This window comes from Neltuma alba, unplaced genomic scaffold (genome assembly GCF_004799145.2).
Source record: "Neltuma alba isolate B1F8T4 unplaced genomic scaffold, ASM479914v2 tig00011881_pilon, whole genome shotgun sequence".
Lineage (NCBI taxonomy): Eukaryota > Viridiplantae > Streptophyta > Magnoliopsida > Fabales > Fabaceae > Neltuma > Neltuma alba.
Genome location: NW_021636483.1, coordinates 537,235 through 561,573, shown reverse-complemented (window position 1 = coordinate 561,573; position 24,339 = coordinate 537,235). Strand labels below are relative to the sequence as shown.

General features: G+C 33.2%; 2 protein-coding genes and 1 pseudogene across 2 annotated transcripts; 1 reads left to right on the top strand and 2 right to left on the bottom strand.

The window, feature by feature from the left end:
• Positions 1 to 3,925: 3,925 nt before the first annotated feature.
• On the top strand, positions 3,926 to 7,832 carry LOC114718992 (beta-galactosidase 7-like; annotated as a pseudogene).
• A 1,192-nt stretch (positions 7,833 to 9,024) lies between these two features.
• Positions 9,025 to 15,282, bottom strand: LOC114719000 (microtubule-associated protein TORTIFOLIA1). Its single transcript, XM_028904452.1, has 6 exons — positions 14,445 to 15,282; positions 13,801 to 13,992; positions 13,241 to 13,343; positions 12,442 to 13,136; positions 11,483 to 12,364; positions 9,025 to 9,263 (listed from the first exon to the last, which is right to left on the bottom strand). The coding sequence occupies exons 1-6, from the start codon at positions 15,162 to 15,164 to the stop codon at positions 9,066 to 9,068; spliced, it is 2,790 nt and encodes a 929-aa protein (XP_028760285.1). The 5' UTR covers positions 15,165 to 15,282; the 3' UTR covers positions 9,025 to 9,065.
• A 3,868-nt stretch (positions 15,283 to 19,150) lies between these two features.
• LOC114718991 (uncharacterized) lies at positions 19,151 to 20,041 on the bottom strand. The gene is made up of 3 exons (XM_028904445.1): positions 19,886 to 20,041; positions 19,623 to 19,771; positions 19,151 to 19,556 (listed from the first exon to the last, which is right to left on the bottom strand). Exons 1-3 carry the CDS (start codon positions 20,039 to 20,041, stop codon positions 19,151 to 19,153), a joined length of 711 nt encoding a protein of 236 aa, XP_028760278.1.
• Between the last annotated feature and the right edge of the window lie 4,298 nt (positions 20,042 to 24,339).

The window sequence follows — 24,339 nt, the reverse complement described above, 5'->3', positions numbered from 1 at the left end:
AAATAATTTGCATGTGATTTAACCGGCCCATGGGAGCGGAAGCATGAATATGAACAACTGGAAAAGAAAGCCCAATACCAAGGAAGATTGTACTGCTTTGTTAAGCCTCAGGATGTTAAAGGCTGAAGGCGGCATCCGGCGGAAAGACCAATCAAACTAGACAAAACCAAAAGATATATTATAAGTGAGAGAAAATATTTATATGGATGTATAATTTTATTTTTTATTTGTTATAGTGTTAATTTTATTTACATAAAATATAATATATATTAAATAAGAATAAAGTTAAAAAGTTGTTAAATTTTAAATAAAAATTAATGAAGTTTAAAATTTTTTTTAATTTAAGTGAAATATGTTAAAAATAACTTATAAATAAAATTAGAAAAGCTTCTGAGAATATTGGAACTTTAATTCTCCTCAAAGATTTAATGAACATGTCACATGCTAGAGTATTTTTTTAAATAAATATTTTAAAAAAACTCAAAATCTATTTATTATAAATAATTAAATTAATTTTTTAATATTCATAAATTAATCATCTCCTCCTTATGTTAAAAATTGAAGGTTGCATTTTTTTTAAAGCAAAAATTAATCTTTTGATTTTCCAGGCATATTTATGGCTAACTTTCTCAAATATACTTCCTAGCCTTTTTAACTCGTAACGTGTGGCAAAAACTACTGCATGGCTTCAAAGCAGGGCTTCAAAATGTGGTCTCACCCGCAGAGCCTCCCCCTTCTGTCTTAAGGTCACACGGCAGAGACCAAGAAAAACTGCAAAACCATGGCAAAGGAGAAATATGACATGGCTCTCAGGCTTTGAGCAATTTGCTTTTCATGGAGCAGAGAACATGGATGGCCAATGAAATGCTACCATGAATTATGAGGATCATGGCTCTGTTTTATGACTAGGTGTGAAAAGTCACCCAATGAAATATGAAGTATTCGACTATCCATTAACTCATGATTATTTTTCTTTTGGTTCTGCGTATTGAACTGCATGAAATCATGCTTTGAACTATAAATTAGGCCACGAATCAATTGGATAAGGAGGATGAAATTTGTAGCTTATTTGGAAGCCATATCAACCGTATTTTTTGCTACATAGGATGATTGATGAACTCTGTAGCTTATTTGGAAGTCATATTAGTTGTATTTTTTTGCCACATAAGATGATTGAATGATGACTCAGTACGACTTTTGTAGGAAAGAAGAGTCTTTCCACTTCTTTTTCTTTTATGTTCATCCACTTCTCATCTCAACCATTAAGATTGAAATTCAAACTGGTCAGATTTCATATTATATGAAATATAATTTTGTATAATATTTTTATTATTGTTTTAAATTATCATAACTAAAATTTGGTAATTCAGTTTTATTTATTTATTTTTTACAAAAATTAACATTATATTCATAATTTTATAAAATAAGAAATCTGGACTGTTCAAATTGTAATCTTATGGTTGAGATGGGAAGTGGAGAAAATGGGGGGGAAAAAGAAGTGCAAACACCCCTATCCCAATTCTATATAATAAGGATTAGTTTATTAAAGAAATTGTTAAGAACTATCAAAGTTAAAAGTTCAAAACTAAGTCATAATGAGTCATAGTTAAGGAATTAAATTAAAAATTAAATAACTAAAAATTAGTTTTTTCCTTTTTTTTAAATTTAATGCAATTAAAGACTCGCACGCATATAAACACACATTAACTAGGAAAGCATGTCGAGCGGCGTTGACATTGAAATAAGAATACTCCATTTATGGCCAAAATAACAAAACACCGGAATATTACTACTCCTTATTTTTAATATAAGGCATAATTAACTAATTTGAAAAAAATTAAGAAAGTTACTAAATTATTTTAAACTATTTGTATATATTGTTTCTCTCCAAACTAATTTGCCTCACTTATAAATTGATAAATAATAAAATGATTCACATAAGTATTTTAAAAAGATCATGTAACATATGCTGTAATTAAGTAATTTAATAATTTTTTATTTTTCTAAATTAGTTAACCGGTTCTTATATTAAAGATTAGAGGCAGCACTACATTACAGTCACAGACAATTTATATGCATTTACATGTGACTTAAAATCCTAGAAAATTATCCACATATAATTCAGAAGTTTTTTTTCATAAGATTATGAGCTCAACTTAAGAAATTAAAGTTTAAGAGGATATTTGCTCAATAATACATATTATGCTCCTCCCTTACTAAATAAAAAGAATTGACAGTAGGTAGGAGAAGTACGTGCAAACAATAATCGCACTAAAAAATTATTAATTATTATATCCAATTATTGATTATTGATGATAAGAAGCTAGAAAAAAAAATGGATATTTTTCAAAATTCAAGTTATATTATAAATTAGTTCATGAGATTTTTTTTATTGATCAAGATTATCTAATTAATGATTCTGTTGATCTGTTAACTTCTAATCCACCCCAATAAATATCATAAGGTGATGAAAGATAGTAATAAACTAGAATATATCTATTTTCATCCAAAGAAAAAACAAATTTTAAAGAGCAGATAAACATCTGCATAATCTGACCTTTCTTTTTTCCTATATAAAGTAATCTTGACCTTTCTTTGAATTCCATCTATACTCCACACCATCCTCTTCTTCCCCAAGTCATTTCAATATGGCTTCTCACAAAATCTTGTTTTGTCTTTCTCTGCTAAGTCTCTTTCTGTTAGCAATTTCTGTCAATGTCTTCCACGATGGAAGAGCCATCATCATCGATGGCCAACGTCGGATTCTTATTCCTGGCTCAATTCATTATCCCAGAAGCACACCTGAAGTAATATTCCATCCCTTCTTCTACTCATAATTCTATTCATATCTGGGAATCTTTGTTCTCCTGATTAAATTTAATGCAAATGATCGTACTAGTACTGCTCATAATATGAGTTTGCTGATCATGCAGATGTGGCCTGTTTTGATTCAAAAAGCGAAAGAAGGAGGGCTTAATACCATAGAGACTTGCGTGTTTTGCAATGCTCACGAACCAATTCATCGTCAATATGATTTTTCTGGGAATAACTGTTTGGTACGAAATATTAAAAATAAAAGATAGGTATTAGGATTGTAATAAAAAAAATCATTAAAAAAGATTTTAACATAAGCAATTACTTGTTACATGAGATTAGGCAAACCCATGAAAGCAGAATTGAAAAATATCACTTCTTCCTATGGTATTTTCCAATCTCACATACATGAGTTTGTTTAATCCCATGTAATAAGTAATCTCTCATGCTAAATATTATTTTCTCAATCCCAATCATAATCCGTATCCCTTATTTTCAATACTTCGTATCGAACTGTACCAATGATCTCATTAGATTCCTAAAGACCATTCTTCGTATTGGTCCTTATATTTGTGCTGAATGGAACTACGGGTATATTTAATTACTTAATTAATTAGTAATTACCTTTTTTATAATTTTTCAGTTTTAATCATCTATATCATAATTCTTAATTCTTGCTATTTTTTTTTTTTTTGGCTTTCTTAGGGATTTTCCTGTGTGGTTGCATAATTTGCCTGGTAATGAGAAGAGAACCGCAAATAATGTGTTTATGGTTAGCTAATTACTTTTTCGTTACTTTGTTATGATTATTTTTATGTATTACCATAATAAAATTATTCATACGAAGTTATTATTTGGATTCACAGAATGAGATGCCAAATTTCACTACATTGATTATAAATAAGATCACTGAAGAGAAGGTGGTCCCATTATTATTGCCTAGGTACACACACACACATATTAGCTCACGAATTCATCGTTTTAAATTTTTTACAGAATCATTGAACCAAATTAATTTATTTTTGGTAATTAATAGATTGAGAATGAATATGGGAATGTTATGGATCCTTATGGAGATGCTGGAAAAGTGTATCTAGGTTGGTGTGCTTCAATGGCAGAATCTTAAAATATTGGAGTTCCACGGATCATGTGTCAGCAAAGGGATGCTCCTCAACCGATGGTAAAATTATTTAATTAAATGTTTTTGTTTTCAATTTTTCAAATTAATTATCCCTTTCTAATTATACTTTTGATTGATTTCTTTTTTTTTTTAATCAGATCAACACATGTAATGGTTATTATTGTGACCAATTTACACCTAATAATCCCAATAGTCCTAAGATTTGGACTGGGAATTGGGTAAGATGGTAAGTATCAAATCACTTTAATTTATTCAATTTTAAATTTTTTAATTTATCATTAATTCATTCAAATTTTTTCTTTATTTTTATGATTATTAAAGTTTCAAAAGTTGGGGTGGTCAAGATCCTCACAGAACAGTTGAAGATGTTGCATATGGTGTAGCCAGATTCTACCAAACTGGAGGAACTTTGCAAAACTATTATATGGTAAATGATATCAATATATTTAAATAGTAGTATATCAAAATAAAATTGATTATTATGATTTATTAAATACGGTTTTATTGTTACAGTATCACGGGGGAGCCAACTTTGGTAGAACTGCCGGTGGTCCATACATTAAAACCTCATATGACTATGATGCTCCACTTGATGAATTTGGTATGTAACCATTAAATCAATTTGATTTATTTGATCAACATAACTTTAAATGAATGTAATATATATAATTTGATTCACTTATGTGCAGGAAACATTGCTCAACCAAAATGGGATCATCTCAAGGAACTTCATGAAGTTTTGAAATCAATTGAGAAAAACCTTGTCTATAGCAATATCAAAGAAACTGATCTTGGTAATTCTGTCAAGGTAAGTAATTTTAAATAAAGAAGAGCCATTCATTAATTGTCACTATTTTTAGTACATATGTTTATGGGATTTGAGGTGGTTAATAATGTTTGATGCTGAAAATATATGTTGTAGGCCACAGTTTATGCTACAAATGGATGATCAAGTGTGTTTTTGAGCAATAGCAACACTACTTCTGATGCAACAGTCACATTCAACGGAAAGCAATATACAGTTCCTGCTGGTCCGTTAGCATTCTTCCTGATGGTCAAACTGAAGAGTATAACACAGCAAAGGTGATATTTTCTGTACAACATTTGAATTCTTTTTTCCTTTTTTTAAATTTTCTGTACACTCATTTTTTGAGTCCTCTAAATAAAGGCATAGGAATACTGAAGAGAACGCTTTAAATGAGACCTTTTGATTAACAACTTATTTAAGAATTTAGTTATTGATAAAACATAATGGCGTTGCACTATCTATGTAGCTAATCTTACCTATAGGGATAAAGCTTGTTGTTATTCTCTACACCTCTAGCTACTATATTGCAAAGAATCTGACAGATGTTGTTCTTTGTGGTTAATTAGATTAATGTTCAAACCTCTGAATGAACATTGGCCAAACGAAGCTGAGAAGCAGCCAGAATCATTGAAGTGGGCGTGGAGGCCCGAGAATATTCATGATGCTCTCGAGGGCAAATCTCATTCTTCTGCAAACAAACTCATTGATCAAAAGGAAGTCACTAGTGATGTTAGTGACAACCTTTGGTACATCACCAGGTAAAATCATTCTCACTTCGCCTTACTCACCTTTCTCATTTTTCATTTGTTCTAAGCATTTACTATTCTAAATTTGAAGGCCTAACAATCTTTAATTTTCTTTCTTCTTTGATAATAGCCTTCATCTTGACAAACATGATCCTATTTGGAGTGATGATATGTCTCTTAGAATCAAAGCAAGTGACCAAGTAATTTATGCATATCTCAATGGACAGCATATTGGTAAAAGGAACATTGCTTTGTACTACTTCATTTGCTCATAGATAAGCTATGATTGGTTTCATTAACATTGTGTTAATTTGATGGATCTGTAGGAACACATTGGGCTAAACATGGTGTTCTTTATAATGACGAGGTTGAATTCAAGATCAAGTTGAATAAAGGGAAGAGATGTGATTAGTTTGCTTAGTGTCACTACTGGACTTGAGGTAATCATCATTATCATCATATTGATGTTAGTTAGTGCAAATTTGTGTACATACAACACTATGTACTTTGATTTAATTATAACTGTGTGTCTCTTTTATTTGAATAGAATTATGGGTCATTTTTTGACACATGGCATACTAGTCTGGTTGGACTGATTGAGGTGATTGGTAAGAAAAGTGATGAGACAATTATCAAGGATTTATCTTCTCACAAGTGGCACTACAAAATTGGGTTGGATGATTGGAATAAAAAGTTCTTCAGCGCAGAGTCTAATTCTAACACAAAATGGGCATCAAGGCAATTATCCACAAACGGAAGCTTCACTTGGCACAAGGTATTTGACAATTTACAAATTATGATATTCTTTAGTTAGTCCAATTATTCAAATATAGAAACTGATTTATTTATCTTTGAAATTAAATTATGTGTTAGACCACACATTCAAGGCGCATCTTGGAAAAGACTGTGGTGGTTGATTTAGGGGGTGTTGGTTGATGACCCAACCCAAACTATGGTTTGGGGAAAAATCAGCCAAACACCATAAAAAAAACCAAAATCATGGTTTTGGCAGAAGCAAAAATTTTCTGCTTTTGGGGGAAAAAAGGAAGAGTGTGAGAGCCTATGGGATATGTGCCTTGTTGTTTTTTTTTGCCCACAAGGATATACTCTTCCCAATTATTCATTTCTTTCTTATTGTTTCAGACGCAGTACGAGGGAGAGCCTGAGAATAGATCTCAACAATAATATGACTTTAACACCCCTCAATTATTTTTTATAAACATATTTAATCTTATATCTTATAAATATATATACACATATTAATTATTTATTAATTATATTATCTTATGTATTATTAATTATGTTGATAAAAAATATATTATTAAAAATTTTATTCCTTCAAATTAAAATATATCATAAAATCTATTTTTTATGTAATTATCATATTAACTTATACCTTTTTTAGTAATTTGTATATATAAAAAGTGTTTCTGATAACAACTATCCAAACACTCTCACTTCTCATAATCATTTTTTTACAAAATCTATTCTTCCTAAAATCTATTCTTCAGAAACTATTCTCTAAACTATGGTTTGATTTTATCCAAACACCCCCTTAGAAGGACTTGGAAAAGGGTTTGTTTGGGTTACTGGTCATAACATTGGTCGTTATTGGCCTGCATATTTAGCTGCAGAAGATGGTTGCAGTAATGATCCTTGTGATTATCGTGGTGAATATTCTGCCACAAAATGTGTTTACAACTGTGGAAAGCCTACACAAAAATGGTTAGTCAGTTTTCTCTCTCATTAAATGAAGGGAATTCCCAACCATCCAAATTTAGTCTAAACGATATGTTAAATATGCTTTTTTAGTTACCATGTTCCTCGATCATTCCTTAAAGACGGTGACAACACATTAGTTTTATTGGTGGAGATGGGAGGAAACCCATCATATGTGAATTTCAGAACAGTTAGTGTTGGAACTGTTTGTGGAAATGCCCATGAGAACCACACAATAGAACTATCTTGCCAAGGTCTTCCTATTTCTGCCATTAAATTTGCCAGTTTTTGGAGATCCTCAGGGCAAATGCGGTTCATTTAATAAAGGCACTTGTGAAAGCAGCAAAAATGCTCTCTCAACTATAGAGAAGGTAATAATCCTTTTTTATACACATTATTTTCTCCTGTTGAATATTTTATGCTTTATGCATGTAGTCATTTAAAGATTAATTAATCCAATAACTAATTTAACTTAATTTACATGACAATTATGCAGGCATGTGTGGGCAAACAAACCTGCTCAATCGATGTATCCGAGAATACGTTTGGGTCAACTAATTGTGGAGATATCACGAAGAGACTTGCGGTGGAGGCAGTTTGTTAGAACTTTTAATTTCATTAAAAAAAAATTAGATTTTGTTTTATAGTTCTAATTATTAGGTTAGCTTGTTATTTAACTTTCTTTTTTCGTTTTTTGTTTTAAAGTTTGGTATTTGAATTTTCAGTCGCAGTTATGTACATAGTCCTAATCTTGTAAGCCTACTTTAAGGAGGTGTTTGGATGGAAACCAAACCATAGTTTCAAAAGTACTTTTATGGTTTATGAAGTAAATATGTGGAAGAGTTTGCTTCGTTTTGTAGAAAAGTGCTTCTGAGAAGTATTTTTTAATATTGCCAAACATCCCCTAAATCATAATAGTTTGGTTACATACATTTTACGTTTCCCTGTTGTCACCAACATCATTAATTTCACCACACTAAAGAGCATAATACTGCTCTGGTCCTTAATATAAGACTTATTTAACTAATCTGATTAAATTAAAAAAGTTAGGTAATTTAATTAATTATAAAAAATACGACATGTTTTTCCTAAAGCACTATAATCATCCTTCTTAATATTCTCCTTCTTTTACTTATTTGATTATAATTGAGAAAGTATCTATAGAAGTAATTTAGAAAAAAAAATAATAAATAGGATAAACAAGCCTTATATATAAAACTAAAATTAACTTAAAAATTAAATCCTATATTAAGAACCAAAAGAGTAATATTTATCACTATGAAAAGTATTGAAATACTAAACCAATCGAGAGGATCACAATGAATATAGCTAAACTAATGGATTTTTTACTTAGAATAATATTTTCTTTTGCGTCCTGGCAATCAAATTATCATTGTGTTTCTGATTTTCAGAAAATTGAAGAGTTACGTGGAAATTGAATTTCAACGTCACACACACACACTTCATAAAATAATTATTTTCATGACATTCTCAATTATTGATCTAAATTTCTGTTTGTTCTTCAAAATAAACGCCGTATACACAACTAATAAGTAATAAACTAAAAGACTAAATGAAAGCAAATTAGCTATCATATATTGCACTTTTGTACCGTGAATAAAAACATACACAAATTGAATGGTCCTAGAGTTCAGGAGAATTACATTACTATTTGACGTATATTCGAAATCCAAAGACTTCCAGGAAATCACCCCAAGCCAAAACTCAACATGCAATGGATTCTCACGAATCAGGATCTTTTTGAAGTCACTTCATGTGATCAAAACTTGCCAGATGTTCACAACAAATGGTCTCGATATCTGTATAAATCTAGGACCTACTTGTCATTCTGCTGCAGATCGATTCCCCAGGCTGAAGCTAACTGAAATAAGAGTTGGTCTGGTGGCACACCTTCCCAGTCCTCAGCTGTATCAATTGAAGAAGAAGCTTCATGTAGATTCAGCAGGACTTCCTTCTTTAATTCCATGGGAATCCCGAAGGTATCGGGGCCATTCTCCAATACTATCTCCAACAACTGAGCATGATAGATTTTAGCATCAGATTTAAGTCTCTAAATAATATTTGGAAGCTATATGCAATAGAGAAGCTATTCTCAAATCTGTAGAACTCCAAGTCTACAAGAAATTTGTAGATAGAGCCAATCATGAACCAGAGATATAAGTATCACAAACATGAGGTCCTGGTATACGTTTATTTATATAGGTATTATCTGCAAATTTCTTATAGACCAGCTCTCAGAAACTTTCTCCTACGAACAGGAAAGGCAGGAAACCAAAAGCAGCAGTACAGGAACAAGGTATAGGAAATAAATAACCAGACAAGCCACTCTTCTAACATCGCAATAACCGCAATTGATAGCTTACGTTTTTGAGCTGACATTGGCACCATATGAAACTGTCTAAGCAGTTATGAAAACAAAATGATACAAAATGAAAGGAAGCGGCAACGTATTGAAAGGCAAGAAGCACTTGTGCTAAACAAGCTATTCGTTACTCTTGATGTTGAATCGTTAATCTAGAAGAAATTTAACATAGAATGTGTTCACAAAACCAATAATTTACTGAGCTCCATTGATCTGAAGTTGCCGCCTTGAAGTAAAAGCATATTTTTTGTTGCAGCTATACTAAGGCTAATTCCAACACAGGACCTTAGACTAATCTAAGCACCCCTTCAATTTATTAGAAGGCTATGCTTTGAAGTCTGGACCACGTACTAATCCCTCCGCCCCTTATCATGAGTCTCAATTTACAGATTTACAGATTTGCAGATTCGTTTTGTTCCTAAATATATGGGTTCCTAGGTGTAACTAAAGCACATTTCACCCAAAAAAAAAAAACCGTTGTAGAAGATGTCCTACTCTCGGGTATGATTAAAGCACATTTCCCATGTTGCATTTAATTGGGGTAGGAGTGAAATTAAAAAAAAAAAAAAATTACACATCACCTAGACTTTAGTATTCCCTTGGTCGGTGTGTTTTGAAAATTCAGATAAGAGGCGAAGGAAATAACAAACAATAGTGAGCAATGCACCACAGCCAGTCACCCCTTGAGAGAAACTGGTTCATCAAACAATCGACTAATTAAAATAGAGACTGAAAAGGCCATCTACAAGACGGCTTAGGTATGTATTTATTCTTTACAGCTATGAGTCCAGATTTCCTATAAAATAAAGTTCGGACAAGTCAAGAGTCATGATAAACACAATCAACTCTACAAGGGTTCGAGGAATATGAAACCAACAAAAAAAAAGAAAAATCTTATTGCAAAGTTTTAATATCTAACCTGAATCAAATATTACAGATTCCTGCCTGATTTCTGAATCAGAATTAGATTAATAATCAAGGACACCATCTGATTTTTTTTTAAAAAAAAAATAAAAGTAGCATCTTATAAATTAAATGGCGGAAGAATCCTATCCTACAACATGGTCAAAGTCTACTGAATAAAGATTACAAAAAGGTAGGATTAGGTTAGCCAAAACAACTGAAGCATTCCAATGTTCTTTGTAACTGTACGAGAGTTGACTTGCGACATCAAGCTGCCCAAGTATTCCAAATAGAATCTATACATTGATGAGAATTAGATGGTCAATGCATCCTATTGTGCTCATCTATAACTGTGTCTGTGTTATATTGTTCTCCAAGAGAGATGTGTCTGTCACGAATTGGCATCATACGTGAGATGTCACACAGTGGGTAGCACAAGTAGTTCTTGGCGTAATCAAGTGGCATGATTGCTGGTATGGTAATATCCAGGCTTGTCTCGTGTGACTGCGCCTCTAAGATGCAACACCAAGGAACCAAAGAAGACAGACAAGTAATAAAGAAGACAGACAAGTTCTGAAGTTGAGTGATCATAATTTTGGGTGGTAGAGATTGTGCCATTATCACTCCACATGATCTTATGGGTTAACAAGCAGGGGCATTATGTTTTCCCCGGTTGACGTTTACTAGTGTAGAAATTATAATACAGTGACTGCTCAAATAAGATTAAACTAGACACGGCACAGTCATTTTTGAGGAAACAGGGCATTGTTTTTCAGTCAAAGAACAGAAGAAACAAGGAAAGCGAGTCAAATGATATTATACCTGTATTGGGGAAGAAAGTGATATTCAATTTCAATAATGAGTTACTTGAGAAAATAGTCACATGATGGGGTAATAGGCACAATAGCTTGACTTTTTATTTTGGGTTGAATATAAGGAAGGTAAATTCTAATGACGTAATGACATACCTGATGAATCCAAGACAGGCAGACGTCAAATAGATTCTGCTCTAACAAGAACTGTCCAATTGCATGCAAGATCTCACAGGCCACCTCATTTGAAAGTTGATCAATTACAGGGCCTGATCTGTCCATTAGCTTTACTAGCAAGAAATCATCACCTGTGGATAAAACTTCAGCATAGGCTGAATCTATATCACCCGCTTGAAGAGCATCCATAGCATTAGTCCAAGAAGTCCAGATGGCATCCTTCCCTTGCCCAATATTGTCATCTACCAGAGCTTCAGCAGTCATTTCAGGGATGGCCACTCTTGCTGCTCGAGATGCTCCACTGTCCTCCCCAGCAACCCTAATTGCTTCCAAGGTAGCTTCATCTTTTGAGGCTTGCCAAACGCTTCTGGCAGAAGGCCCCTCACCAAGCCGAAGGGGCATTGCAACTTTATCCCAAGCTCTTCTGCTGCCCCCTTGATCAATCTCATGCGTTGACTTTGGTGATCTTCCATCAACAGAACCACCACCAAAAGTTCTCCTCGGGGGCATTTGGCCATTTCTAGATGTAGTGTGCCCGGGATAATCCCATGCTTCAGACGTGTCAGACCTCCAAGATGACCCTCTTCCCCTCATGCCCAAAGCATTTCCATCAGATTGGCCAAATCTTTCAACAAAAGGGATACGCCCATCACCACTTCTTCCATACTTGCCAATGGAATAGTCAGCAAAACTGTTATACTTGCTGGGTCTACTAGAAGATCCCTCAAACCCTGTAAAGTTACCACCTCTACGACCTGATGATATAGATAAATCCCGTGCCATGTCTTCAACTACTCTCTCAAGACCCCGTACCCTGTTCTCTAAAGTCACCATGCCATCATGAGATCCACCCATAAAATCCTGCAAATTTGTTAAGATACATCACTGACAAAGCATATATTAGAGCAAAATTGTATGCCATAGTGTAATGAGCGCACCTGCACCATGTTCATCAGATGAGCTTGCTGTCTTTCAAGCTGCAGTAACTGCCTCTGGATAGCCAACCAGTTTCCTCTGTTGTTGAAGGAGACTTCCGATTGACCATCAGTTTTAGAAAAACCTGCTACATTAGCAGAACTTTCCCTCTGACTGATTTCAATCCTATCATCAGTATCATGTGCTTTTGTTCTTAGTTCTTTTCCATTCACTTTCTTTTCAGAGTATCTATCATGGGCAAAATCTTGAGAGTTTTGTTCTCTAGGATTTACATCATTGCTTCTCTCTAAGATGCGATATTTATTGGTAACAGATCCACGAAAATCATTAGTAGAAACACCTCCAGTGGAATTTAATCTTGCTTTTGAACTTTTTAAACTTGCCTCTGATTCTTCCTCATTGTTTGTGCCTGAAGAATTGATACATCTACGAGGAACAACTACTTCTACAGGTAAATCATCTGAACCCCTTCTTTCAAGTTTCTGGAAGAATTCTAGGTTTATCTCTTTATCAGTCAAGGTAGGAGGTTTCTTTTTCAATATTACAACTGCTTTCTCTGGAATACCGACAGGTTTGGCTTTGGCAGTGGAATCCAAGTTAGAAGAACCAGGTGATAAATCCTTTGCTGATGGCTCAGTCTTACTTTCTCCAAGATGTACCTTTTTTATGTCACTTGTTTCTGATGAAACAGCTGGTTCTGGTTTATCACCATCAAGACATTAGGAGAGAAAACAGAAGTGAAAAAACCTGCAACACTGTACATGACGTATAGATTATGTCCGACAATAGAAGCATGCCTACCACAAGTCAAGGGCTTGGAATCATCAGTAGCTCCATCTCCTTTGCCTGCAACCTTTTTCCATAACTGTAGTGCTTCTGTCATGCTATCTCTGACAGGTTTTATCTGAAAACAAGTAATACCTTTTTGATTTGGGAGTCAATGAGCACTTCAATGCAATTATTTGCCTAGTTGCTCTATAATGAAATTTTGACAAAGCTTTAGCATTCTAGCCCGGACAACAAACCCTCTAAGCTGCTATCTTAAGAGCAGAACTTCTGAAGGAGAAAAACAGACGATATATGATATTATTGCAGTGGATAACCAGAGTGACTGCAACATAGTCATATACAGCCCCTATTCAGCATCGTTATTTCACTGAACAGTGGACATCATGGTCTTATTCCTTCCTAGCAATACAGTTTCCTTCAAAAAATAAGAATTATTGCAAGAATTGGGAAGATAGACCAAATAGCCCCTTTTGAGGAACAAAGCACGAACCTTATATTTAAAAGAATTGAATGAGAATGTTGGGAGGCATGTTTGACTACTAATGATAAGGAAATCTCATTGCAAATGCTACCTTATCGAAACGACATGCCTCAAGTGCTTCCAATGTTGATGTTGCTCCATCCATAACCAAGCTCTTTGAATGGATAGCTAGGGAGCTTAGAGCATCAGCAGCTGCCTTACGTGTTGCCCAATCAGAACTGGTGAGGCATTCATGGATACTGGGCAGTAAATGTTCCATGCTCTGCGGTGCGATTGCTCCAACCTGCAATTCAATTAACTCTTAGAAATCTGTCTAACTGTTATAGTCTGATGGCAATTCATAGCACAAATTTTTCCTTTGGTGATGGATGCAAAGAAAACAATAAAGAACGATAACTTCCCAACTGGAGTCACCCAAAAATAGATATGATGAATCAGAACAGAAGATCAACTTTCAAAAAACAAACGAGTAGAATCCAGATGCAAACAGATTAACAAAAGTTAAGTAGAGGTATTTCCTACCACGTTCTTCAATCAAAATATAACATGCGAAGAAACCTTTTTCTGATAAAAAAACCATCCATATCTTGCGAGGCTACAAAAGTATCTGAGTATAAAATCATCATTTCTGTAGTTGCCACCGCCGCTTTTATTATGTTCCTATGTTAAAAGGGCTTTCCCAATGTCACTATTCTAACATGAAAAGATCTAACTTAATTTCAAACATATGCAGACCTGAGACAAGCTAGCTACAACAGGTAAGACTGAGGCTTTAGCCAAGAAGTTGGGATTGTTAAGGAACTTGCATATCCTGGGGCACAGCTTTTGAAACGAAGAAATGGGCGGGTCGGAAGCGCATTCCACCATCTTAGCCATGCATATAGCAGCACCGGATTGCACTCCCTTGTTTTGCTCACCCATGGCTTCAAACAAAGGCTTCACAAATAATGCAACCACAGAACCCAGACCCCCATTATCAGTACCCCCGCCCACACCTTTCAAATACTGCGCCGACAATGCCCCAATGGCGTCACGACACGCATCCTTCACGCCTGAATCAGAGTCCTTGAGTCTCTTCACAATGTGGGCAATAATTTTGGTCAAGTGGGTCGACGTAGAATCCCTGTGAGACGCACAAACCACCGTGAGCAACCTAAGGGACTCTTTCTTGACAGCTGGTTTCGGATCGTTGGACGCTTCATACAAGCAATTCAGAATCATGGGTATGCTCTCTGGGGATAAACTTTGAATGATTTTCTCCAAGTCTTCAACTGCGATCTGGTAAGTGTCTCTGTCAGAAAGCTTCGAGAGAGAAGTGAGGATCCTTCCCTTGAGTTCGACCATAGCAAGGTGAGAAGAAAGAGAAGACGAGGAAGATCTCGAAGACGGTGGAGTCGAAGATGTTTGATTAGAAGGTTTCATGGTTTTCGAGTGCTTGTGTGTCTGCGAACTCATTATCGCTGTCAATAGGGCAGCAAGCAGTGAAACCTAAGAAAATGCAAGTCTTCTTTGAAGTTGGAAAAAGCTTAATAAAACAAACGGGAAATGCTGAAATGAGAAAAAGCTGAAACTTTATAAATGGTAATCACTGGTGCTTGCGGTTTCAGATAGAGGAACAAGGGGAGGGAGGAAGAGGAGGTTGAGGCAAGAGAAGAGTAAAAGCTAAGCTTGCTTTGGTGGATTCAGCGAAGAAAATGATGGGAAAATACGAGACGACGGAGACCCCAGATCTGCGAGCAGGAGTGAGGGAAGACACCAAAATGAGGATATTTTGAAAATTCGAAATAAAAGTTTTTTTTTTTTTTGGTTCGGAGGGAAATGATGTTTTAAAATAGAATAAAAATTAACTTGGTTTAAAATAATTAGTAATTTACATTTTATTTTTTGGTAGTAATTTATATTTTAGTTTATTAATTATAATGTGTTGCAACTACGTTTTTTTTAATCATATTTGGCCAAAAGATGTATGAGATGATAAATAAATACGCATACAAATTAAATTTATATTTATGAAAAAATAGAATTAGTTTTCAATAAGTGTTATATATCCACATACGCGCAAAAGATTGGCTAGAGCTTAAAAATTATATAAAATGTTACCATCGAGAAATCATTTCTCTAACTTTTGTTTACCGTAAAATCAAATGTCTATTTGAAACTATAAAGACACATAATCAACTTAATGTTGAACGGGAATATTTCATTCATTGTCCACCAGAAAAAAATGTGAATAATTAGAAAAAATCTTCCTTTAACAGCGTATATTAGCTCATGTCCTTAATATAAAAACTAGTTGAATAAGTAGATTAACAAAACTAGTTTAATTAATTATTTATAATAAATAGGTATTGTCTTTTCTAAATTATCTTTGCGATTGCGTTGGCTATAACTATTATTATTACAAAGATTATTTTAAAAAAAATAGATAAATATAAAAGACAAAGTGAATCAAAATCTTATATTTAAAATCAAAATAAAAGTCAAACAAACTCTTATATTAAGGATAGGAGTTAGTAAGACTTGATTAAAAACTATAAATGTAAATATATAAAGGTAAAATATTAATTTTATTCGCTTGCACCTTGTTGCTGTACTTTTTAATAATATGTCGTCGGGATGGCATTACATTTTGTGTTAGAAGTGTGCCGCTTCAGATGCTTTTAAATGATATAAATAGATAAAATGTAAATATAAAAAAATTAAGATATTAAAAACTACTATCACTGATCCTAAATATAAAAATTAGTTGACTAATTTGAGTAGATTAAAGAAATAAGTTAAATTAATTATTTGTAATAAATATGTGTTGTCTTTCTTAAAATATCCTTACTAATCAAGTTTATTGGTTAGAACTACTATTATTAGAAAGATATTTTTGAAAGAAAATAAATAAATTAAAAAATAAAAAGATTAAAATCTTATATTTAGAATTTCGATGAATAATTTCTTCGGACAGAAGAAGATTATGTAAACACTTACTCGAAATCTCACTTATCAGATTCCATTGTGGAAGACGCAATTTTTTCTGAAGAATTCGCCATTAGAATAAAAATTAAATATGATTTTATGTTAAGAACGGAAGGTAGTAGTATTTTTAAATGCATACTTTTAGAAAATTACATGTTTCTTTCAAAGAATTGAACATCCCACGAGAAGGTAATGTTTTCAGGCAAATGACAATCCAAAACGCAAAGCGCCGAGTTTTGTCCGTGATGACAGTGAGCAGGTGATGATGGGTCCGTTTGGACGAGCGATTGGAAAAGCAGCTTATAGGAAAAGTAGCTTATGAAAAGTGAAGTTGGTAAAAGCTAAATTGGATAAACTGAATTGTGTTTGGATTGGAGTTCAGAAAAGCTAATTTGCAGAAGTGAGATTGGTAAAAAGTTGTTTGGATTATAGTTGAGTAAAAGTGAGTTTGATTATAAAATGACCAAAATGGGTATAAGTGTTAATAAATAATGAAATATGATTAAAAAAATGATTTGACATAATACAATGAAATTAAAATAATTTATTATGAAGAAGTCAAATTAATGAGTGAATTAAATTTTAAAATTTCAAAAAAATCATAACAAATATTTTAAATATAATGTGAAACATGAAAAAAAATGAATTGATATAATACAGTGAATTATTGTTAATTTGATATGAAGAAGTGAAATTGATCGAGGGAATTAAATTTGAAAACATAAGAGAAATGGAAAAAAAATTGCAAATATAAAACGAAACATAATTTGAATGGGTAAACATGTTTTTAACTCCAATTTGCAGTATTGCAACAAAGTGAAACTAAATAATATTACATAATTAATCAATAGATAAGCTATGGATAATTTGGTCTCTGATTGCATCACGGACGCGATTCATATGCGATGAAGACTGTGATGTAACATTTGAAGATGATGGTTGACTAGCTTCAGCCTGATCATGTTCGCCCACATTATTACCATTTTCAGCTTGTTCAAAAAACAAGTCGGAGCTCGAATGTCTCCTTATAAGGTTATGAATGGCCATTGTTGCACAAACCAGATACACTTGTGTTTGGAAGTCGTAACTGCGTATATTTCGTAGGACTTGAAATCTATTCTTCCAAACACCGAATGTTCTTTCTATTGTGCACCTTAAACTGGAATGATAATAATTAAAGGCTTCGTTACTATTTTGGAATCCTACTTGTCGTCGGAAGTCTGGAAGGTGGTAGCGCTCAGATCTGTATGGACCTAGATATCCATTTGGTGTTGGATATCCCGCATCAACCAAGTAATATTTCTCTAATGATTCATGAAACAATTTGAGAGATTGTGAAATGAATAAAAGTATGAAATAATTAAAAAAAACATGCATGATTGGAACATATAAACATATACCTGGAGGTGGATGAGGGAAATTAAGAGATGAATTTGTAATAGCACTATCAAATATACGAGCATCATGTGCAGATCTCTCCCATCCTGCCAAGACAAAAGTGAAACACATATCCCAATCACATACAGCCATGACATTTTGTAATGGATTTCCCTTTCTGCCAATAAATTTGTCTCGTTTTGCAGCGGGGACAACACACTGTATATGAGTGCCATCAATTGCTCCGATTGCGTCCTTAAAAAATGGGTAGTAACGTGGATCGTTCTCAATTTTTCTATAAGTTCCACGAAATGTTGGATCTATGGGTCGAATAAGTTCACTCGATAGGCTAAGACAAGCTTGCAGTACATTGTGAAAGTGCCTACTTACAGTTTCCCCTAATCGTTGAAATCGTTCCTGGATCATCCTATTGCATTGTCCATGTGCAACCGTGTTTAAAAACATCGCAACCATTTCTTCAATTCCTACGTACTTAGACTTTTGTAAACCATGTTCCTCCAATTTAGTACATAAGAGGTGGAAAACATCTTTATCCATTCTAAACATTTCATGACATCGATCATCATGCCCATTCATAATGCCTTGTACCCATAAATTTCCTGTCTGCTCACTAGTTCTGCACGGTTGTTTAAACATGTACATTTCACAATAATGACCAACCAATGCACCTACTGCTTCATATTGTGTTAATTCCTCATTAATTATGGTTGAATGGTCATCTTCATTTGGCCGTGAATCGTTATTCCAATTCCATAAAGTATCTTCATTCCATGGTGAATCATCGTTCCAATTAGCCATTTCTGGAATTAACTCTGTAATTGTGGTGAAAACAAAATATAAGCATTATAAGGATTACACTAAACAAAGTGTAAATAATTTTCATACTGCAAACAGAAAAACCAAACACATAGATGACAAGTAGAAATTAGCGTAAATATATTACATAATGATTAATAAAGTTCCTACAACATGCCACATCAGTTTAGGTTAAAACAGCAGGTAGTTCAGGTTAACAAGTGCAATAACAATAGTGAAACAACTAAGTCCTAAACTAAATCCTATTCTGCAGGTCACTTCTATGTGTCTGGGTCTTGTGCTGTCGGTATCAACCACGCCAACAACTTGCTTCTATCATGCATAAACCCCAAATAGGCTCGCCTAGCCCACCTCAACCGCGTAAGCATCTTGGCACATGCATAATATAGTTGATTGTCATAATTAAGCTCCTCAAAGGTAGTCAGGTGTGCCAAAACCTTATCAACTACTTGGGAATCTTCAACCAATGCTACTGCTCGCTTGTCAGAAGCAGCTGCTATGACACTCAGGCTATCAGAAATTAATGTAGATGCAGCAACTTTCTTCTTCTTCTTTGCATCTGATGTCTCACCCCTCTTTCCCTTTCCATAGCTTCCTGAGCCACTTGGTCTAGTACTTGCGGGGTTGTTTATGTTGCAAGCAGTGAAGTCATCTGTGAACCCTGCACTGGCTGTTGGGTCCACACCAAAGTTTTCATCCTCACTATCCCCTTACCCTTCTTGTTAGTCTAGCCCGACTCTATAAACATCCTCCTCCTCTTCTATGTCAGGCTGTGGAGCAAACACTGGCTGAGGCTGTGAGGCTGATGGTGCATACGCATACTCTCCTGAAGCCACAACATCTCTGAATATTTTCATCAGATCTGATGCAAACATCAATCCCTGATGTCTAAATTTCTTGAAATTAGGGTCAACTTACATGAACATAATTAGGCATAATTAAGTGATGTTCCTTCTGATATTCAAAATTAAAACTCAACTAACACAAATTGTTACCAGTATTTTTCGTTGCCACCACTCATCAGAGGCCAACACCCTATTTGTGGCTGCATCATAACCAATGCCAGTCTCCCCAGACATCAGTTTTTCCCACAACTTCCAATCTTTTCTCAATACATCAAATCTGTTCTTCAGTTGCCTCTTGTCATACATTTTCCCGCTCCTTTCCCGAAAATTCTTTTCAATTTTCCCCTAACCAGGTCTTGTAAATGATGTTCCTTGTCTTTCTTTGTGCACTATTTGCTCTTAGAATTTTTGTCGTGTAATGATCCCATGTCGCTTTTCCCCTGTCATTATCCATTTCTCTATGCCCTTTAATCGAGATAAGAGTAACTAAATCAACCAAAGTCCTAAATATGTAATAATAAAAGCTGTATTATATAACACATACGTTGTAACCAAACAAACATATATCACCAAGTAACACATTTTAATTGCATAAGCTGTTTAGTTTTCTTATTCGATATTTTTTAAAATTATAAATATATAATCACAATGTCAATGTCCACTATTTTCCGGTGGTAATTGATTGTGAACATTTTAAAATTAAATTTTCAATATATCATATAAATTGAACCTAAACTGCATTACATTGATTAATTTTTATCCTAATTTAACTATGCAAGAGTAAAATAAAAACCAAATTAAGAATGATGAACAAGATTATTTACAAAAATATGTTATATTTATCATAATTAACTAATTTACCTAACTTTTTTAATATAATTAAATTAGTTAAATAAATATCATATTAGAGAGAAGTAAGAGAATATAACAGGAGAAAGAACAACATTAAATTTATTTTGATTGAGACTTCCCGAAATTAATTCCAAATGATTTTTAAGTAATTACCCACATAGTCCTTAATTTCTTTGTATAGTACAAATTAATGTCTTATTACTTTGCTCTATCAACGCCGTTAATTAGCTCTATCAAATGAACCATTCGGACACACATATATACACATACATACACCATGTTACCACCTCATTCTCTTCTACCCTACCCTCATAGAGATCGAATCCTATAACCATAAAAACCAAGAGACCAAAGCTAAGGACATGCAAAACAACAACCATTGTAATTTTGAAAATTACAATTCTAGAGTTACATATCTCGCCATTAACAACATAGACATATACACAACAATTTAAATCCCCAACACTGCACACCCAAGCTTTCGGTCATATACACACATTTATGCTCTTCATTTTCTCATTAAGCTAGAGCCGTTTCCTTGAACCATTAATCGTTGTTTCAGCCTTGGAAAACAGAGGAAGAAAATCGATATGCAACTAGAAATTTTATGCTACATTCGGTCCCTATTTCGGTGTCACAACTAGTCGGTCCTCAACATGCATCAATCATTAACAAATCTGAATTCAAGCACGATAGGAAATTCAAGGACGACAAGAAATTCAAGGAGGACAACAAATTCAAAAACGACCGGGGATCAAACCGGAAAAGCGACATAACCGGCCAACCTGCAGTAGATCCAACCAAACAAAGGCTGCCAGAGGTAGATCCAACGGTATATTGCACTGGGAAGCCAAGATCTCCACGCACGGCTCAAATGCAGAGGCAAACGGCAGCGACGTCGGTTGTAGACGGTGAGAGCAGCTCCGACTTGTGATGAACGAACGGCATCCACCAAGCCACGGACACCTCACACCCAACAGCTGACCTCACAATGATGACGGGACGGAGCTCACGGTCACCAGTGACGAGCTTCTCAGACCCGACCACCGACGGACATTCTCGAGCCGAGCAGAGACGGAGCAAGCTGGGAGCTCGGGTTTACAAAAAGAAAAGAGAGTCACGAGGGAATAAAAGAAGGCAGATGTGAAGAGAAAAATAAAAGGAATCCTGTCAGAACGGTCATAAGCCATTTTCCCAGGGGCCAGAAGCTGCCAGGCACCAGCTTATCCCAATCGTGCGTTCAGTGGGTTAAAAAATGATAAGCCCAATTGTTATATTGCTCTGCCAAACGGACCAATTTTTTCACTGAGCTTATAAGTGATTATAAGCCACGTTTGGGCCAGCAAACGCTGACCCAAACAGGCATGATGTAGGGTCAGGTTGAAGTGGTCCCAAAGGGTGAGGACCAATGACATTTCCTCTTGGATATTATTTCACTTTTCCTCCAAATATAAACAAGAAAAAGTGACAAAAAAAACACAGAAATTTAAAATTACTAAATCTTAAATTAGGTTTAATAATAATATTTTATTTGATGTTAATAATATTAAATTTGTAAATAATAAAAAAAATTTGTTGATATTTTTATTTAACACTTACTAATTTTTAGCTTTTTTTTCATTTTCTTGATAAATAAATTTGGTATATTGCATGAAATTTAAATATGCAATCTGTTTTTTTTAATATCGAGGATTAAGGAAAGAGCATTGTTTCAAGTTAAGTATGCAGTCTTGGTGCTTGTAAATGCTAAAGAAAAAATGTTGGCAAAAAATTGCTAATGAAAAATTTCAAGGGAGGAGATTATTTTAGGAAAAAATAGTCAATATTTATTCAAAATGAATGTACTATTTTTGATATCAGTGGCGAATATTAAAACATTATACAAATTTTATGTTCCATATGGTTGTTAATATTTTTTTTAGCTATAATTCATGCATCTATTAAATTCTATGTTAAAAATTTGAACTTACAAACTTATGCTTTAACAAAGTAAAAAATATTTAGTGTCAATTGGGTCGTAAAATGATTGGTGAACAAGAAAAAATGAGGTTATAAAATCATGATATATAATGGGTTCGTTTGATTTAGCGGTAAAAAAAGTAATGACTTTAAAAAAAATCAAATTGAGTAATGTCATTTATGCTTAGATTGACTTTTGTAAAATTTAACTTGTAAAGTGAAAAAGTTATTTGAATTATGATTGAATAAGTAAGTTTAGTTTGTAAAATAACCAAAATATATATGAATTTTATTAAATAATAAAAATGATTAAAAATATGAACTTACAAAATATAATAATTTTAAATTACTATAATAGGAAAAATTTATATTTAATGAATAAAATATATTTAAATTAGAAATCATAGTAATGTGAAAATTTTTAAACCAAATAATATTACATAATTAATTGGATGATATAATATGCATAATTTATGTAAATGTAAATAAACAAATAATATTAAGAATTAAAAATATTATAAAAATTATTTTTACTCAACATAATATTAAAAATAAATAACTAAAAACTGATTGGAAGCACAAAGAATATATAAATAGAAGTATAAAAATAACATAAACATAAGAGCAAAAACCTACTTTTACATAAGTCATAAGCTTGCAATCGTGCTTAAAAAAACAGCTTTTAATTTATAAGTCATATTAGCTAAAAGATGTAACAAACAGTTCTTAAATTTACAAACTGACTTATCGCACTTATAAGCTATTTTCCCCCCTCAAAATGCCTTACCAAATAGGCTGAATAACTTTTTTTTTTTGAGACAAAGACGAAATAGGCTGAATAACTAATACCATATTTGTAGGTTAACTGGACATGCCACATAAAAAGTAAATTTTACTTTTATAGGAGATTGATGATGATAAGATTAATTATATAAAAAGTGATGAAATTGATAGAAATGTTAATCATGGAATTTATGTTGGGTGATTTAAGTAGGGAAAAACTATTGAGTTATTTGTGACCAAGAAATACCTAATAAGGTAAAAGAATACTGCGTCGTTACAAGGCCATTAATACCATATGATAGTGAATGATAGGTTTTAAAGGGATAGCATAGGCATAGAGTAAGAATAGTTTACTAATCTCACATATCTAAAAATGTTGAAGTCATATATGAGCCCCATCATATCATAGTATATAAAGGAATGAAAGAACACGCAAATCAATTTGCCGACCATGACTGTGCCACTGGGAACCCTGATTTGTGAAGAAAAAACTTTAATTTATTTGTTTTCACTTTGGATGAATTCATGTAAAGTTAAAAGAATTAAACCCTATGATTAAGGGTGTGTTTGAATGAAACCAAATTATGGTTTGGAGAATAGTTTCTGGATAATAGATTCTGAAAAAAATAGATTTTGTGAAGAATAGATTTTATGAAAAAGTGATTCTGAGAAGTAAGAATATTTGGATAGTTATTATCAGAAGCACTTTTTATATGTACAAATTATTAAAAAAAGCATAAGTTAATATGATAATTACATAAAACATAGATTGTATGATATATTTTAATTTGAAGGAATAAAATTGTTAATAATATATTTTTTACCAACATAATTAATAATACATAAGATAATATAATTAATAAATAATTAATATGTGTATATTTATTTATAAGATATAAGATTAAATATGTTTATAAAAAATTAATTAAGGGGTGTTAAAGTCATATTATTATTGAGATTTACTCTAATAGGCACAATCATACTCTCCAATTTGAGCCAGAAGCAGAATG